The following is a 20,779-nucleotide window of genomic DNA, read 5'->3' as shown; positions in this document are numbered from 1 at the left end:
AAAGTCTGGAGGACAGCGCTCAATTGTATAGCAGCCAAATTTTGAAATGGATTTGTCTCACTAAGCGTAATGCTGATGATGTATAGTTGTCCGAACTTATCTTCTAACACCATGGTTTTAAACATTATGGAGAAAAGAAAAATTGCAGATATGCGTATCACAAAGTTGCTGACATACCTCTTTTCTTTATCATGAGTATATGGTCTATGGTTGTAGAGGACTAGAGGAGATAACTGATAAATACTGTTATGTATGTACATTGTACGGTGTGTCCGATACTCCGATATGTTATCTGTAACGATAAATATATATATATACAACATTATGTGATTATTATGTGTGTCCGCCGTCGTGCGTAATGATAAATAAAGCAGTCGTACTTTGTCAATGCTCGTGTGTGTACCTTCGCCTATCTTATATATAAAATACGTAACATTTGGCGACGAAGATGAAAATTCGGTGAAAATATTATTTAATTTTCTTGTTGTGATTATAATGTCGAATATTTCGCAATACATACCGGGTTCGGAATCATTCAGTAATTATTTAGATCGATTAAACGCGCAGTTGACCGTTTTAAAAGTTAAAGAGGCTGATAAAAAGTCCTATTTAATCGCATACATTGGTTCGGAAGCATATAGTCAATTAAAAGATGCTTGTTTGCCGGAGGAACCACAATTAAAGTCATACGACGAGTTAGTGTCCAAATTGGAAGAAATATATTCACCACGTCGTCTTGTAGTGAGTGAAAGATTTATTTTTAACCAACGTACACAGAACCAGGGTGAGTCAACTCGGGAGTACATAACAGCATTAAAAAAATTATCAAGTTTTTGTGTATTTGGTTCGTTTTTAAACGATGCACTGCGAGATCGGCTTATTGTAGGGATAAGTGATGAATCGTGTCAACGAAAATTACTTGGTATAGAGTCCCTAACGTTTGAAGAAGCATGTAAAATTGCTTTGGATTCGGAGTTGGTTTGTAATCAAACACAACAAATGAACAATAAATCACAAGTAAATTTTATCAATAATGGGAAAAATGTGTCTCGTCAAACACATTCGTCATCGAAGTCGGAACTCAAGTGGAGCGGAAATTCTGGTGGAAAACCGTGGTCTGGGAAGTCGTCAAAACCTGGTCAAAAAAATGGTCAGTCAATTCAGCACGGCAGTCAAAGTTCACGAAGTCTTAAGTTTGGTCAATGCTATAGATGTGGAAGGAAGCACGATGTCCGTACGTGTCCAGCCAGAGAGTGGGAATGTTTTTCATGTAAATTAAAAGGTCATACGTCGAAAATGTGTAAGACAAAAATTAAAAATAATTTAGAGTCTATTGATTTAGTAAATAATGTGTCTCAGAATAGTGGGGGAAATCCACTTGTGATTAAAATCAAAGTTAATAATAAGCTTATTCCGTTTGAAGTAGATAGTGGAGCGTCGGTTTCAGTTATGCCGATTAAATATTTTAATATGTATTTTAATAATTCATGTAAATTAGAAAAAAAACATATTCAATTAAGTTCTGTAAATTGTGAACCAGTCAAGGTTTTAGGTCAAACACTTGTAAATGTCGAGATGTCAAATCAAAAAAATATTAAACTATATTTAATTATAACGGAAAACTCTGTAAAAAAAGTTTTAGTAGGTCGATCTTGGTTAGATAAGTTATATTCAAACTGGAGATCGAATATGTGTCTAAATTGTATAAGTAGTAATGTAGATTGCAAAATCGGGAAAAATATTATGAATTCTGTAAATAATAATAATTGCGTTTTAAGTGAAATAGATGTAATTAACAATATTAAACTCAAGTTTCCCGGGGTGGTTAAATTAAATGATAAACCAGCTGATTATATAAAAGACCATGAGGTCAATTTATCTTTAAAAGAAAATAGCGTACCAGTTTTCCATAGAGCATATCAAGTACCATATGCACTAAAGTCTGCTGTAGAAATTGAGTTAAATAGATTAGAAGTTGAAGGAGTTATAAGTAAGGTTTCAATTAGTGACTGGGCATCGCCTATTGTAGTAGTACCAAAAAAAAATAATAAAATTAGAATATGTGTAGATTTAAAAACTACCTTAAATCCAAAATTACAAATTGAACAACACCCATTACCAAGAGTCGATGATGTGTTTAATGAGTTATCCGGGGGAAGTGTATTCACTGTTTTGGATTTAGCAGAAGCGTATTTACAATTACAGGTTGCACCTGAAAGTCGTAAGTTTCTTACAATTAATACTCATAAAGGGTTGTACTGTTTTAATCGTTTATGTTATGGGGTAGCGTCAGCGCCAAGTATATTTCAGTCAGTCATGGAAAATATTTTACGAGGTGTTTCTAAAGTACAAGTATATTTAGATGACATAATAATCTGCGGCTCGTCAAGGTCAGAGTGTGAAGAAAATGTTAATGCGGTGTTAGAACGTTTAAATGAGTATAGAGTTAAAGTAAATTTTGAGAAATGTCAGTTTTATTGTTCAAGTGTACAATTTCTAGGTCATAAAATAGATTGTCAAGGCGTACATCCCGATGGAAATAAAATGGATGCGATAAGAAACGCACCGTGCCCTAATGATGTAGTACAATTAAAATCATTTCTCGGTCTCATAAACTATTATCAACGTTTTATTCCAATGTCGTCATCTATATTAGCTCCCTTGTACAATTTAACAAAAAATAAAATACCTTGGAATTGGTCTGACGAATGTCGATCAGCGTTTGAAAATATAAAACAGGTATTAATAAAAAGTCAATTATTAGTCACGTATAATCCAGATTTACCTCTAGTAGTTACGTGTGACAGTTCTAGCTATGGTGTCGGTGCAGTTCTTAGTCATTTGATAGATGGGGAGGAGAAGCCAATTTTATTCGCGTCTAGCACCTTATCAGCGGCAGAAAAAAATTATGCACAAATTGAGCGTGAAGGGTTAGCAATAATCTTCGCAGTAAAAAAATTCCATAAATACTTGTTTGCACGCAAATTTATTTTAGTAACTGATCATTTGCCGTTAAAATCAATTTTTAATCCGTCAAAGAATATACCTGTTGTAGCTTCATCTAGATTACAAAGATGGGCAGTTCTATTGTCTAGTTATCAGTACGAGATTCAACATAGGAAGGGGGTAGACATAAGTAACGCAGACGCGTTATCAAGATTACCTCAAAGTAGTAATACTGCGGAAAATGCTTGTTCAATTTTATTATTAGAAAATTTACCTTTAACGTATAAGGAAGTGAGCAAAAAAACGAGTACAGACGAAGTATTAAAAGAAATAAGTCAGTATACGAAAGAAGGTTGGCCGGGGGTAAAGTCGTTAAAATCAGATTGCCAACAATATTATAAAAGACGGGAAGAATTATCGTTAGTAAATGACTGTTTGATATTAGGTAATCGCGTAGTAATTCCAAAGTCATTAAGAGAAGACGTATTAATGTTATTACATAAAAACCATCCGGGTATTGTTCGTTCGAAAATGCTCGCAAGGTCGTATGTATGGTGGCCTAATATCGATATTGATATAGATAAGTTTATTAAGACGTGTACGGAATGCCAATGTAATCAAAACGATAAGAATGTTAGTGAGAAAGTGTATATTCCGTGGGAAAATCCATCAGATTCTTGGAAAAGAATACACATCGATTTTCTAGAAATAAATCAAGTTAAATTATTAATCATTGTTGACAGTTTTAGCAAATGGATTGAGTGTTTTGCAATGGGAAGTACAACGGCTTCAAAAGTAATCGAAGTTTTAGAAAATTGTTTTTGTCGTTTTGGTTCCCCAGAGATAATGGTAACCGATAATGGTCCACCTTTTGGCGCAAATGAATTTAAAGCATATTGTGAGAAAAATTGTATAAAACTAGTACATTCGCCGCCATACAATCCAGAGTCTAATGGGTTGGCAGAGCGAGGAGTGCAAACGATAAAAAAATTATTAATAAAGAGTTTGTGTGTAGAGAGAGATGTAAAAAGAATACAATCAAAAATTAATAATATTTTAGTATCATATCGTAACACACCAACAACAAGCACAGGTTGTAGTCCGTCAGATTTAATATATAATTTTAAACCAAAAAATCATTTGTCCATATTAAAACCACCAAATATTGTAGAAAAGAATAAAAATATTAATGTTACTAAGTACGAAATAAATGATAAAGTTCTTGTTCGAAATAATTCAAAAGGGCAGAAATGGTTAACTGGACGTATAATGAAAATGTTGGGAACGTGCAGTTATTTAGTCCGGGTTGGTGATAAAATCAGATTAATGCATGTAAACAAATTGAAAAAGAGTTATTTAAATGATGAGGTACATCCAAGGGAACTTGAATAAAAAAAAAAAAAAAAAAAAAAAAAAAAAAAAATATATTGTTTATCTATTTAAATTTTTAAGTTATATTTATTATGTATTGTGTAAAATTGTAAATGTTAAATCATTATTATTATTTTCTAAATTGTATGAATTTTGTATAAGTTAATTTATTGTACTAAAATTATATAGAAGGGAAAGATGTTATGTATGTACATTGTACGGTGTGTCCGATACTCCGATATGTTATCTGTAACGATAAATATATATATATACAACATTATGTGATTATTATGTGTGTCCGCCGTCGTGCGTAATGATAAATAAAGCAGTCGTACTTTGTCAATGCTCGTGTGTGTACCTTCGCCTATCTTATATATAAAATACGTAACAAATACAACAGATCGGTTTTTCCTTAGATAATAAAGAAAGTTTAAATTTATTGTCTATATTTCTCCACAGAGTTTAAGTAAAATAATTAGCACAAAAGATATTGGATAACTTCTGAAACTATTTTTTGGATTGAGGTACATCTCAAATTTAAATGGGAGAAAATCCAGCTACTCCCAAAAAATCAATTTAAGAAAAATCCAACCTACAACCAAGTTGTATTCAAAAGTAAATAATATTAATATTACAGGTTGAAGCTTTGAGGAGAAATATCTATTTAAGTATCCTTCTTTAGAAAACATTATTTAAAGCAGTGAGAATCTTAACAGGATTATTTATACACGATCAATAGTTTTAATTGAACAAACTATCAAGCATATTGTGGAAAAATGTCCAATTACTAAATTTGAAGGAGGCATAGCAAAATTACATGAAGCTAAAACAGAGGCAATTAATTGGCTAAACAATCTAGAAATACCACTCTAATAAGCAACAAAGTTCCTGGCCTAGTTACCTTTAAATTTAGGATAGTTTTGTTACATATTAAAAGTTGTTATGTTATAGTAATTTTAAGTTTAAATTTATCTAATACCTATAGGGAAGACAGATTAACACTGGGAGCGCTGTCGACGCCTATTGTACTGATGGTTAGGCGGGTTCCCCCCTACGTGGAGTCGGGAGATTGTATGTATTTTCCCGACATTTCGCATATATTTTGCTTTAAGTGAAGTGTATTTGAATGTATTTGATAATATTAGTAGAAATTGTACTTACCAACATATACAGTTAGCTATAAAAGCATATTAAGTTTCAATACCAAAATTTGTTTATTATAAAAAGTAAAATAACCAATATAAAAGTATATCTATACATCCCGAATCGGAAGGTATAAATTGTTTCCATCAGAGCGCGTTTTGTTAATCTGTTTCCCCAATTTATTGTTATAATTTCTTACTCATTTATCATAGTCTAACTTATTATATTTAATTAACATTTTATATTTTATAACTAAGCCGATATGTCATATGCAAAATAAATAGTTTTAAATTGTCATGCTTTATTTTTGAAAACCAATAATTAATTCAATCATTAATACATTGATATTCTTTTAAGAAAAGCCATGTTTCAGGCAAACTGTGATAGTATAGTCTAGCATATTCTAATCCCTTTCCACAGAATGAGTTTTTTCTTTATTAACAAATATAGAGGGTATATCAAGAAACAAATATATAATTTATAAATACCAAAAATTTATTATTTATTTTAGTTTTATCCTCTCTCTGGAAAAAAACAAACAATAACTGTTGTAGATAAAAAAAAAGAACATAAAACCCTAAAAACTATGAAGTAATATTAGATTAAACATAATAGTAATCAACCGTAATATTAATTATACAAACTTAAGAAATATCAATATATATAAAAGCATAGGTAATCCAATTTTTTTTTAAATAAAAATAAATTCATGAAAAACTTTTTAATATAAATATACAACATTGAAATTATATAAACATATGTAATGGAATGTTTAGGGTCGAGTCTGCTTTTTGCTTAACAGTCGATCACAGTCATTTATATGTCTGGCATACCAGTCAAGTCGCTGAAAGTATAAAAAATACATTAATTATATTATATAATAACAGTATAGTTATTTAACAAATATATTCAAAATATATTATTACTTGACAGTTATGGGAACAGTATTTCACCGTTGTGCAGCTACTGCACATTATTGTTGCAGAGTGGTTACAATCTCTCGCGTAGCACTAAATAAAAAAAAATAGCAACAAAAATATTTTTAGAATATTAAAATGTCTATGATTTTTATAAACTTAAATGCCTCTCAATTAAAATTCAAACTAGTAGTTTCTGAGTTATTAAAAAGTATACATTAAGAATAATATTCCACAAATATGGTTTAAAAGTATAAAATGTATGTAATGTATAATCTAAAATTGATTATACATATTATACAGTTTACAAATAATCAAATGGTAGTAAATTAATGTTAATTATTATAGCTAACTACTTTTTATAAAATTATAGCCTCAAATCTTCCAAACAAATATCATGGACCTAATATTCTTAGTGCACAAAATTAAATAACTCAATAACTCTTCATTTGAATTTTGATTCGGATACTTCATAATTTCCAAAAAAGGCATTAGCTAAATAATTTACAGGAAAAAAGACGACTCTCATTTACAGAAAAAAAGAAGTTAGTTATAATGAAAATAAAATAGCTTATTTTTATTTTTCAAATTATTTTTAAAAAAAATAGTCAACCGAATCATTAGAGTTGGTGGCCCGAGTCATCCGTTAGTCGTAAATTTAAATAGTTAGGCCATTTGGTAAGTTTACCATTTAACCATTCAACCACCAACATGAAATAAAACAATAAATTAGTGTAGTACTTTAATAGTGTTATAACACAGATTTTTAAAAATCATATATTTACAATCCAATATTATGTTATAAAAATAAGTACTGTAAAGCGTTTGTAAAAAATTATATATTTATGAATTAATTAATTATACATACTTTGACAATAGTGGTTGGCTGTGATTTAAGCAATAAATTAGTACCATTGACTACAGCTCTCATGTGACCAGATGGCCCTTTAACCAATTGATACTGTTTATTACCAAATACAATAGTGCTGCCTTCAACTCTATGAAGAGGTGAAGAACTGTTCATCACAGTTTTATTTTGAATTGATGGTTTGAATGTTAAAATTTTTGATGTTGTTGCTGTGGATGTTGCTGTTTCTGTTGACGACGCTGTTACTTGCACCAAAGGACCATTGGAAATAGTTGGCGTAACAACAATACATTTTTTTGTTGGTATCACTTTAGAAGTAGTCAATTCAGAAGCTTTCTTTTGTAGTGAAGAGTGTATAGAAGAAGTTGTATAGAAGTTATTTATTGGTTGGCTCGTTACAATTGACGGTTCTATTCCGTTGTTATCAATTGTTTGGGAATTACTACAATTCAGCACAGGTATTTGTCTAAAAATATAACAGAACTAATTAGTACTATTATTATAATGTAATTACAATAATTAATATGTACAACTGAAGAATAAGGAATACAAGTAAGAAGTAATATGAATTTTAAGTTTCAATTCATTAAGATATTAAAAGTTATTAAATTTAAAAACCTGAGATTTAATTAATAATTATAATAAGTATTTTAACATCTACAACTTAATCAAAATTAATCTTACAATTCCAGATGTAATTAAAGTAAGGTACTAAAAGTTTATACAAATAATATAACTTAGAAACTATGATTGATATTTTAACTACAACTATGAATTTGGGAAGATTGTATATATATAAAATTGTTGTATTATCAGAAATAAATAAGATAGGCAATAATAACTTTATCGACTAGGTCTGATAGAAGGTCTATCAGTCTTATTACAAAGTATGTTTTATAGTTACAATGTTGAATTAATTTTTGACGAAAACATTGCATTTATTATAATATAATATAATACATTTATATTATATTATATTACTGTTATTAACCTGTTGTTGGTATCACTATGCAAAGTCTTGCCATTGGTATTGAGTGAGCTCACCTCGTTGTTTTTTCATCATTATTTATTATATAATGAACATAAAATATTGAAACCAACAACAAATTATTTATAGTTTTATCTTTTACAAAAAATGTTCTTACAATTTTTCTTGATTATAAATTGTTAACCACTAAAAATAAATTTATAATTTTTATACATAATTATATAATAATATAATCATTATTATTTATCTTCGCCCTAGTAGTTTGGAATATTTTGCTGATTATAATACAGTACGCATATGAATGTTGTGTGCTCCTTAAAAATAGGTCTGAGTTTACGAAAAAGTATTTGGTTGACCTATTGAGTGAGTGCAACGCTCAATTTATGGATATTAACAACATTGCATGTCGATCTAATCAAGAATTATTTATAAAATTTTTATATTTGCAAAAGTATATTTAAACATGTGTCAATTGAAGGTATAAATAGTATCAGATGAATCAAGTAATAAATAAATAAGTGGCTCTCAAAATACTAACAAGGTGAGCGCCACGCTCACATCGCGACCACTGACGGGTTAACTTTTGAGTCTATACCGACTTAGAGTAGAACGGTGTGAATCAAAAACGGTGTCTTCACGTTAAAAATAGACAACAAGATTAATCTAAATGTTTTCAAAATTACATTATCTAGGTATACAAAATGTAATGATATCCATAAACATTTAAAATACCTATGAAAAATATTTTGGATTAACAACAAAATAATTAAAATTGTTCCTCTTTGTTAAAATATCTAATTTCGTCCAAATTTGAACTTGAAATATTAATTTAAAACAATGTATTTATTTTTCTATTAGATTTCATCGTTCCTATATAAAATACTTATGACGAGCATGTATTAAATTTTCAAGCCTTAACTATAAAAAGGTCGACAGTGTGTGCCGCTCTACAATAGTCGTCGAGTGGGTGACTGTAATGAATGTGTTAAATTTGAATTCTAAATTCTAAAATCATTGTATACAAAAATCAATTCTGACAGAGGATGGTCTGTCAGCCTACTAAGTATATTTTATGATATTATTGCAATTAAAGTAAATTATTTTACTATTAGTTATTATAAGTAATACAAAAGGTTAAATTTTCCGAAAACATAGAGTTTGAAAATGTTACTGTGTGTATAAAATATAACAATATACTTATATACTTGAAAAGTTTCTAGTACTCATGAATATTTTTAAATTACAACAAAAGAACCAAAATTGTTATTATTTGTTTAAATATCTAATTTCGTGCAAATTTGATCTTAAATATCTCTAAAAAAAACCATGTGTTTATACATTTTTTTTAGATATTTAGGTTACAGTATGAACTATTTATGAGAAACAATGATTTAAATTTTTTAATTATAAAATAATTTGCAAATGATTTTCATGAATATTGTAAACATTTGGACTTAAAATTATTAAAAAAAAATTGTGCTTAGTTATTATGTAAATTGGTATTGTTGAAATTATATTATATTGTATTATAAAAATTATGAGTTCGTAAAAAAACGTTTTTAAATAGCTCAAAAAAGTAAAAATATTTTCAAAATTTTACAATATATGGAAATTACATTTCGTGAAAATTTAAAGTTAATTACCATTAAAAAACCAAATTGATTTTGTCAAAAATGGCTTTAGCTCAAAATAACCCGTTCTTTCTTAACATTTTTATTGGTTTTCTCGATGCTTTTGAAAATTACTGAGGACTTTTATGTTGACCTTTCAATCGTACCGACTACATCCAATTTTTACCACCACTCCAAAAGTTGAAAAATGAGGCATTTTTTAACACATTTTCGAGTATATAAACAGACATTAAAAATAAAAAACACGCATCATTGTAAAATTATACATTCATTGCTCCACTTAGAATCTAAAATTTAAAATTGTATACATTTTTAATTGCAAAATAATTTTTAAAATGTTGTGTTTTTGAAGAGCTTTATCAAAGAACATTTTTAACGTTCATAAAATGTTAGTTGTTTTACGCTACACTAAAAATGGATATATTTAACACATGCACATGAATTCAAGATAAATCTTTGCCAAGCAAAACTATGGATCTGGTTTCTGGTTTAAAATTAGGAACTGCATTGATGCTAGAAATAGTATTTCAAGGAAACAAAGAACATATTTTTTGCCATGTAGGTACAATAATCTATAAATTAAATTAAAATCAATCAGCGATCTTCAAGCGCTTCTAGGAAAAAAATGTATCAACTAACTGTCAACGGTTGTATTATATAATAAAAATCAATAATTTAAAATACAAACATTAATTATTAGTTAATATTATGATTGACTGTACATTCTAAAAATATTTTAAAAATTCTCTTAGTAAAAATGTGTAGGTATACATCAATACATGTTATCTCTCGAGGATTTACCCATTGCTAAATCTCCTGAGATAATAAATATTTTATAAAGCTGTTTTTATTTATGATTCGCCGTGACAAGGACTACACATATTTAATTTTGTAATTTAAATAAATATTTTGGTAAAAAAGTTTTATAAGTTATTTTTTTATTTTAATTATTTTTAAACAATTGAAGATAGTTATTTTATAGAGTTAACTATAGCTGATCCCGTGCACTTAGTTGCCCGGCAACCAATAATTATTATTATAATAGCTTCAAAACCCATGGAAACCATTTTTAAACAAAATTTTCCATCGGAGATCTCAAAATTCCGGTTTGAGCACCACCCGAGGTTGGTCCTCTCCCTTTTCAAAATTAGCCTATCTTCTGTCCAGAGGTCGAATCTTATTTATATATATAAATAGCTGATCCCGTGCACTTCGTTGCCCATTAAAAATGCGAACTCTATATGAATAATATGTTTTACATATTATCATGGCAACCATTTATGTACAAAAAATTCCATCGGAAATCTCAAATAATATATGAATGGTTGCCATGGTAATATGGACATACAGACACACAGACAGACATTCAGTCTATACATTCATTATTATATAAATAGATTTTTGTGAAAATTTTGACTTTTCAACATTTTATTTTCATTAATCTCATGATTTTTAATAATTTTTTAGTTTATAGGTAAAACGGTTTTTGTCCGGGTGGCGAGTCCCCCTCTACGGTTAGGTATACCCTTGCGGGACGCCTATATAAGTTTTTCTTATAGCTTGGCCTGTCCTGAATTGTTACCCAGGACCCGCCACTATATATACTATAGTTAAATGCTATTGGTGCCCATGGCCAGTTGGGGGAGAGTAAGAATAAGAGCAAAAATCGTATAAATACAAAATCTTTAAAGGGGTCCAAACACTCAAAAACATTCTAAAATTGTGTCTAAATATAATATTTTATGAAAATTAAACTAACCATAACAGAAATTAGAAAAAATAACTTACTGGTAGGTTCCATCTGGATTTTTGGTTAGGAACCAGTGTTGAATTTTTTCAGAGTTGACAGAGCTTTGAATAGTTTGTGTTACTGGTATTTTGTAATTGGAATGTTGTACAGTTGATGAATCTACAGGATCTTTTAACTTTGAAGAGCTTTGAATAGTTTGTGTTACTGGTATTTTGGAATTGGAATGTTGTACAATTGATGAATCTACAGGATCTTTAAACTTTGAATTAATGCAACATTGAAAAGTAGCATCATCGATTAATAGTGCAAGGTCTTCGTTCGAATCACTAGTGACAGCCTTAATAACTGCTTGAAAATATTCCCGGCTGTTTACTGTTGATACAAAAAACAATGACATGCGATCGGTGACTTCTGGATCAGTATCCCGACTATCTTCAATTAGACTTATTAAATCAATGCAGTCAGGTCGAAATGTCTTTGACCGGAACATATTATAAATTTTGGGATGGTTATATTCACTGTTTTTCAAACTATTCCATAATAAAAGCACCAAATTTTTGAAGATGCTACCTTTTCTGAATTTTGGCTGTTCCAAAACTCGAAGTACAGTTAATATACTTAGAAAAAACATTTGAAATGCTGAATCAAATTCCGGTTCTTTAAAAGTTGATACGACGTTTATAAAATTGTTCTTCAACTTGGTTTCTAAAATTTTTTTATGTCTACCGTGTAATCGGTTAGCATCGCATCTTTCTTTAAGTTTTTCAGCTTCAGATTTTTTCTTAAAACATTCATCCATTCGTGCTTTGTGATGTTTGTTAGACATTGAAATTATGTTGAGTATATTTGCAATAATCACAATAGTATCTTGTACGGATTTGCTAAAATACTGTTTATATACATTTTCAATTTCAGTTAAAGCACCTTTTTCATGATTTTTGCCATTTAAAGTGTGTTTAATTCCATTTACTTTGGTACCATTTGAAGATGGTTTAGGTCCACTTGTAGAGGGTTTAGCAGCTACTAACTTATTTTGGCCATTTGTTGAATGTTTGGATTTATTATCAGGAAGAATCATGTTCATCCACTTAATGTAGTTATTTTCATCCATCATTTCCCTGGGATCAATGACCCAGATCCTTGGATTTAGATTTTTAGCTGAGGAATTTGAAGATTCAGTAAATTCATTACAATCAATCACCATAGGTACCTCCTCAGCATTGGTAGAAGCAATTTCCTTATTGGATTTTAATGCAGACTTGAATTGTGATTTAAATTTATGAGTTTCACCCTCTCTAGATAATACCAATTTTAAAACATCTATTCCATTTGTATCTAACTTCTGTTTTTTTTTAGCAGGCTCGCTATCTATAGATGTATTACTGTTTTTAGATGTTTTAGTGACTTTTGACTTTTTATCAACTTTAGATGTTATATTGGTTTTACATATCTTATCTTGTTTTAATACATTATCATCTTCTTTGGGTGGATCCTTATTTTTAATTAAGCTCCTAAAATTAATAAAAATTATTAACTTAAATAAGTGTTTTGAGATAAATGTCATTAATATTCAAAATATCCATGTATTAAAAAATAAAATATTTGTATTTAATCATAGATTCTAAAAGAGTTCAATAAAATTATTTATTTAAAAATAAATTACATTTAAATATAAACCATCAGTAATGTGACGAACTGTTCGAAAAATGAACCAAAACAAATGCTTAATAGATTAATTGATAGGCTTTAATGTAGTGTGCGGTCTACCCGTTCTACTATGTAAGATAATATGGTTTAATCGAAATGTGTTCTATTTGTCTTGACGATAAGCAATCGTCATAATAATACTACATATATATATTGTTAAGAAGACTTTCAGAACTAAGGGGTGGTCCGATAATTTTTTTTAAATGGATATAGAGAAATGTAACTTGGCTCAATTATCTATTCTGATAGATAGCTGGTGATAATGGGATATCTCAAATAGGATATTTCTACGGAGTGATAAATCATAGTAAAAAGTTGTTGTTACTTTGAAAGCAAAAACCACGGCGCTAAAACCGGACTCGGCGACGAAAATACGGCATTACGGCCGGAACCTTACAGATGAAAAAACTCAAACAATTAAAAATCGGTCTTCTTATATATTTTTTATTATTCGTCATAGTTTTATTAAAATTAATATTTTCAAAAGTTTTTAATTTCTAAAAGTTTGGTTTGGAATAGAAAAATCGAATACGCTTTTAATATTTTCAATTAAAAAAGTTTGACTTTGGGTTGGTTTGTCCTCAAAATGCAGTGTTCGTATTATATAGTAATCACTAGACCTACTTATATATAAATATAAAAATAAACTTACAATTTATAATTTTCTATGTCTTCTGCAGTTAATTTTAATACCGAAACTTCACATTTGTTAAAAACAGCATTGTTAAACAAGTTATCAATATACTTTTTAGTATACGTGTGCATTTTCGTTCTGAAAAAAAAAACAAATATCAGCATAAGATAAGAAATACAATGTTCAAGTTCAAGCTATATATTTTAAATAATAACTTTTATTAAAAACATATTTTGCCTATTTAACAACTAATACTGTTAAGTTTTTTAAAAATATAATATGTTTCAATATTGAAAGTTATAATATCTATGAATGAAGTTTTAATATAAACATGTATCTTGAATACTATCATTAATTTACAAGCATTTTTATTAGCGTCGACTACGATTTAAGATATTATAATAGGTACTGGTTGCTCAACGGTCAACAGAGAATAATTTTTGATGCCCTGTGTTTATCCTTGATTTTGGACTGAGAGAAGCGCAGCTAGCACCCAAGCAGAAATTTATGTAGTTAAACTATGCATATTTTCGTGATAGATATATTTTTAGATTGCGAGTGGAGCAGTGAATGGATTGATTTTACAATGTGTGTTTTTTTGTGTCTGTCATCATCGTTTGGGGGGGTTTTTTAAGGTTTTTTATTATTTCGGTTCTGAAATTAATCAATAAACCTAACTTCCTAACCTAATCAACAAGAAAACATATGTCTGTCGGCCACCGAGCTCAGAATGCGGTAATAATGATATCATAATGAATGTAAAAATAAAATAACCAAGGTTAGCGGCTATATTTAACAATTACCACATTGCCATGTACGGGGACGTTACAGTGAAATTTTTTGTCTCTGTCTTTAGTCTAACAAGTGCGTAACATAGCAACTTTTACTAAAAAAATTATCGCATTTATCTCCGTTAGTTTAAAAATTAGAGCGAATTGAGCTCTTACACAATTTAAAAGTAAAACTATTATCTAAACAATGACATGGGCTTTTTATTATATATTAAGGGGATTCGATACCGTGATTTTCTGTTTTTGTCTAACACACGCACGACATAGTATTTTAGACGTGTTTTTTGCCAAACATATCAATTGATCTATTGAAGCGATAAGAATTCTGAAAACAGATTTGAATTCGTCGTCAAGTCTACTTGAAATTGACTTTCCCAGATTTTTGATATTATCCCCAAATTCCAGAAAACGTCATATTAAAAAAGAGGATTTAAACATTTTTGTATTTCAATTTTTGGAGAAGCTAAAATCAAAAAATTAAAATTGTGGGAAAGTTGATTTCAAGTAGACTTGACGACAAATTCTAATCTGTTTTCAGAATTCTCATCACTTCATTAGATCAATTGATATGTTTGACAAAGGATCCGTCAAAAATCCTATGTTGCGCGTGTGTTGGACAAAAACAGAAAATCACGGTATGGAATCCCCTTAAATTTAAAGCGAGTTATATGTATTTTAAAATTGTTAACTGTTCGTACATCTAAAAATGAGAAAAACTTTTAGAGTGAATGATGTGATTTTCGCGTCGATAACCACGTGATCACGCAACCACGGGCGCGTGGTTAGTAATTGACAGGTCCGTTGTAATCGCTAGTAGTTTCATCTTATCGCCATCTACCGGGAGTAATTATTTTATGAATTATAATCAATGGTATTACTAACCACGCCGTCATGATAATATGATTATTAAAATAACTGATTAGTGTTAATCAGCCACAAAAACGGTAGTACATTTTACAATAAAAATACAAGGCGCACTGGCGCAGTCAAACAAATTCGATAGATATTTCGGATTTCTATCGTTTATTGTAGAATAAACACTATAAACACCTAACATTTACAGCGAACTCTGATCGTTGTATCGAAAAGTATTTGGCTGAGAAAAGAAACGGACCGAAGGGTAAACGCAACTACTTGTTTAACCAGGCTGTATAAATCCGACGCGCGGTGCCATTTGAATACGGTGTATGCTGCGTGTGCGTCGACGTGGCCAACTTACTCCTCGACGACGAGAGTGCGTTTAGTTTAGTTAAGGAAATTCGGCAACGTCGCGCGGCCCGATCGTTAATATGACGAGGGGGTCGGCCCCGTACGTGTGCTACAGCCTGCTGCCTTTCACGGCGGCAGCTGAAGGTGAAGGGCAAGAATGCGATAAAAGTATAAAACGAGCACCACGCTCGCGGCTGAAACGTCGTCGTTGTTTGTCCGTGTGGCCCGTGTTCTGTAGGGGTGGGAGCGGCGGCTGCGTTGTTACAAAATAACGTTTTACAATATTATTGCGGTGTATAACACATAAAAGCTATATACCTAATAATAATAACATTAGTAATAATAAATAATGTTATCGTATTAGATAATAAAATATTATAAGGAGTAGAAACGACGTCTCGTGGTTATCGCTATCGCAAAAAGGTCAAAACACTGGACTCCATAATATTATTACACACGTGTACGATGAAACTAACTGAATAATATATTCATCACTACTTTTCGTAGCCGACAAAAAACGTAACGGAAACTAGCTATTATTATGTTAACTACTATTACTGACGACGATGTCGTATTATTATTATTAATAATCGCCGAAGCAATACGAAACCAACGTTTCTTCGATTGGTGGTTTCTGTTTATTTATTATTTTTAATAGTGCACGATAACGAATCGTCGTGGTAAGTTGCAAAATAGTTACAACAAATAATGAAATATAGGCCTTAACATTACTGTTACAACCACTGCCAACATTTTAAGCTTAACGATGGTATTTAAAAAAAAATATATATTACTAAATGTTAAAATAATTTTAAAAAAATACAAAAAGTACAAGTTAACAGCAAATTAACAACAGACATGACAATTTATCAGTAATACAATATAAATAATCAGTTATTACTTCAAGTTAATGAATAATGATAAATATTTATCTAGAAATAATCATTATTTTATTCTGAAGCAAATATTAATTATTTTGATAAGTATTTACATTTAAAATGTATAATCCATCTGTCAGCAGTTAATTAAGTTACATCGGCGTAACTAAGGAGGGCTTAGCCGCTCCGTACTTCTATTTAGCCCCCCATGAGGTTTTACTTTTTAGCCGCTCCTTAGGCTTGTAGTTAAAACTCAAATCATTACGAAAAAAAATTAATGTGTAAAATAATAAATTATTATATTATAAAATATGATACAATTATAATTATAAATTATAATATACTTGAAATTGTATACAGTGTAGGTACGTACCAAGTACGTATTTATCGCAATTGGTTATAGTTTTCGCTGGAGAAATGTGTCTATGTGTTTTAAGGTAAAACAGTTATAGCTTATCTGCTTATTGCATATTAGCTTCAAGCTTACCTATACAACGCCCCTATTATAATATATAATATTAATATATTATTTTATTACTTTTAAATAGCTGTTGCCCGTGTCCCGTATTCGTATTACCTATATTAGTTGTATCGCCCTTTCGTACAGTGGTTGAATACTATTATATAATAATTTTACTTTCCAATTCTCAGTTCTCAATATTTACTGTGCGTCTGTGACACTCTGTGCAGACTGCTAAGTAGGTAGGTACTATTACAGACCGTCACTGCCGTTATTTTTGAGTACGTATACGGTATACGTAAATACGTTAGATTTTATTGTATACAATTATCAAAATGTTCAGTATATTCAAATTAAAAAAGGTGGGTAAGTGGATGTCGCTCTGCTGTACAGTAGGTGACAAGTGGGTCACTGTAATGGATGGTGTTAAATTTGAATTCAATGATATAATATCATTGTATAAGAAAAACGATTCTGAGCGAAAACGGTCAGTCAGTCTATGATATTACCAAGTATATTTGATGATATTACTGTGAATAAAGTAATTTATATATAACCTATATTTACGTGGAGCCTTGTTTTAAATTTTCAATCCTTAGCTATAAAAGTTGAACATTTTATATATTTTCAACAACAAAATAATTATTAAATTTTAAATTTGATAAATTTTGTCAAAATTTGAACTTTAAATGCTTATAAAAAAAATGTGTGTCTATGTATTTTTAATATTTTTCAACTGCTATTGTAATATTATATAAGGACCCTTGCATTAAATTTACACGCTTTTTTACCCAACAAATAAAATTTTATTGATATTTATAGAAAAAAAAACTAAAAAAAGGTGGATAAGTGGATGTCGCTCTGCTGTACAGTAGGTTACAAGTGGGTCACTGTAATGGATGGTGTTAAATTTGAATACAATGATATAATATCATTGTATAAGAAAAACGATTCTGAGCGAAAACGGTCAGTCAGCCTATGATTTTACCAAGTATATTTGATGATATTATTGTGAATAGAGTATTTTATATATAACCTATTTACTCGGAGCCGTTTTAAATTTTAAATCTTTAGCCATAAAAGTTAAACATTTTATACATTTTTAACCACAAAATAATTAATAAATTATAAATTTGATAAATGTTGTCAAAATTTGAACTTTAAATGCTTATAAAAAAAAATTGTGACTATGTATTTTTAATATTTTTCAACTGCTATTAGAACGATATATCAGGAGCCTTATATTAAATTTTCACGCTTTTTTACCCAACAAATAAAAATTTATTGACATTTATAGAAAAAAAAACTAAAAAAATTGAAAACTGATAATGTCCGTAAACAGCTCAAAAAGAGTCAAAATATTTTCAACATTTTATGGTGTATAGAAAATGCTAATTTGAACATTCAGTGAAATTTTCAAGTATCTACAGTCATTCGTTTTTTAATTACAATAAAATAAGAAAATTGTTACATGAGAAATCGAGAAAATATCAAATGTTGTAAAAATATAAATTTCAGACGCTCATAAAAATTTAATTTAAGTTTCTTCTAGACATTTTTTTTTTGATAAAGGTAGACAAACTTATGAGTAATCTTATATTACATTTTCAAATTTTAGATTTAAAAAGAAAAATTTTTATGAATTCTCAACTCAAAATAATTTGCTATTTTTCGTGATTTTTCCGTATTTTGTCAAAATTTGAACTTTAAATGCTTATAATTAAAAACTGTGACTAAGGATTTTTAATTTTTTTCATCTGCCTTTGAAACAATAACCTAGGAGGCTTCTATTAAATTTTCAAGCTTTTTTACTCAACAGATAAAATTTTATTGATATCTATAGAAAAAAAAACTAAAAAAAATGAAAACTAACAATGGCCGTAAACAGCTCAAAAAGAGTCAAAATATTTTGTAAATTTTATGGTGTATAGAAAATGCTAATATAAACATTCAGTCAAAATTTCATGTCCCTACGGTCATTTGTTTTAGAGTTACACCAAAAACCAAAATCGATTTTCTCGAAAACAGATTTTGCGTAAAAATTCCCGTTTTTCCTTAATTTTTCTTTTGTTTTTCACGTCGCTTGTGAAAACTACTGGGAAATTTTTACTTTTGACACCCCAAAGTACCAACTAGATTCACTTTCCTATCAGAAAAGTTACTATTGAAGAAAATCCAAGCACTTTTACTGTCCTAAAAGGTGACGACAGACACAAAAATAAAAAAAAAAATAAAAAAGAATAAAATAAAAATCAAAAAAAATAAAAAAAAAACACACACATCATTGTAGAATCAATACATTCATCGCTTCGCTCAGAATCTAAAATTAAAAACTGACTATGTCCGTAAACAGCTCAAAAATAGTCAAATTATTTTATATATTTTATCGTGAATGGAAAATGCTAATATAAACATTCAGTGAAATTTTCAAGTATCTACAGTCATTCGTTTTTTAAGCACAACAAAATAAGAAAATCGTTACATGAGAAATCAAGTGAATATCAAATGTTGTAAAAATATGAATTTCAAACGCTTATAAAAATTTAATTTGACTTTCTTGTAGACATTTTTTTTTGTCACACGTTTTTTAAAAATAATAAACATTTATACAATTTTTTTTCAAATCATAGTCAATATTAATATAACAATAATACACATTGCACATAGTCAATAGATAATAATATACGAATTTTTTAAAATAATTATGAATAATACACGTTTTTTTTTCAAATAATAATCAATTATACAATTTTTTTTCAAATCATCGTAGTCAATATTAATATCAATAATACACATTGCAGTATTGCACAATATAGCCAATAGACAATATATAGCCAATATATACTTTTGACCCTTGTGGCCTTGTCTACAATCATTTGTTTCCCTCTTTTGCTTGGCGTAAACTCCATTTTTTTTAGTTAATTTAATTAAAACAATTAAACTAAACAAAATACAGACGACAATATTTGGTTTAGGTATGTAATGTATAACGTTATGAATGTTACCAATGTCTGATAAAATCACACTGCGATCGTTCTTTATTCGATGATTTGACGAATAACGATAGGTATCCGATAATGGAGATACCTATGTCCTATATACATGCAGGTAAGTACAAGTGTACAACATAATAAAACTGATATAAGACTTGTTTTCAGTCCGTCTGCGCAATAATATGTATATGGCTGCAGTAGGTACCTATATAAGTATATAATTAAATAATAGAGCCGTCTTTTCGAGTATGGTCGTATAATATAAAACATTTAATATTTAAGGTAATTTCCTAAATAGTATAGACAAGTACTGAGGAAACTGAGGAACATGTAAACGCAGTAATAACAAAATAAGAAAATCGTTGGATGAGATAGGTACCTACCGTTATTTTACGACGTGACACGTGAATACATCGACATTTAAACATCAGACGTTCATTTTTGTGCCCTGATTACCTATTTTAAAAAGCATTTAGTATTTTCAATTTTTAAA

The 20,779-nt window shown here is 29.1% G+C and overlaps 2 protein-coding genes across 3 annotated transcripts in view; one reads left to right on the top strand and one right to left on the bottom strand.

The window, feature by feature from the left end:
* Positions 1–251: 251 nt before the first annotated feature.
* On the top strand, positions 252–4,660 carry LOC132951143 (uncharacterized protein K02A2.6-like). Its single transcript, XM_061022873.1, has one exon. The coding sequence runs from the start codon at positions 388–390 to the stop codon at positions 4,336–4,338; it is 3,951 nt and encodes a 1,316-aa protein (XP_060878856.1). The 5' UTR covers positions 252–387; the 3' UTR covers positions 4,339–4,660.
* A 1,274-nt stretch (positions 4,661–5,934) lies between these two features.
* Positions 5,935–20,779, bottom strand: part of LOC132950461 (uncharacterized) — a 34,546-nt gene continuing 19,701 nt past the window's right edge. For both annotated transcript variants that reach the window (XM_061021939.1, XM_061021940.1), the window contains exons 2-6: positions 13,974–14,093; positions 11,653–13,125; positions 7,246–7,711; positions 6,387–6,470; positions 5,935–6,304 (exon numbers count right to left, since the gene is read on the bottom strand). In XM_061021939.1, coding sequence (XP_060877922.1) covers positions 6,233–6,304; positions 6,387–6,470; positions 7,246–7,711; positions 11,653–13,125; positions 13,974–14,093 — 2,215 coding nt within the window. In that variant the 3' untranslated portion in view covers positions 5,935–6,232. The remainder of the gene's footprint in view (positions 6,305–6,386; positions 6,471–7,245; positions 7,712–11,652; positions 13,126–13,973; positions 14,094–20,779) is intronic.

Source organism: Metopolophium dirhodum, chromosome 8 (assembly GCF_019925205.1).
Source record: "Metopolophium dirhodum isolate CAU chromosome 8, ASM1992520v1, whole genome shotgun sequence".
Taxonomy (NCBI): domain Eukaryota; kingdom Metazoa; phylum Arthropoda; class Insecta; order Hemiptera; family Aphididae; genus Metopolophium; species Metopolophium dirhodum.
Note: the sequence above shows the minus strand (reverse complement) of the source record. Positions and strands in the feature narration are given on the sequence as shown.

Coding starts and splice junctions, on each gene's coding strand:
- LOC132951143 (XM_061022873.1), top strand. CDS start 388: ATGCTCGTGTGTGTACCTTCGCCTATCTTATATATAAAATACGTAACA.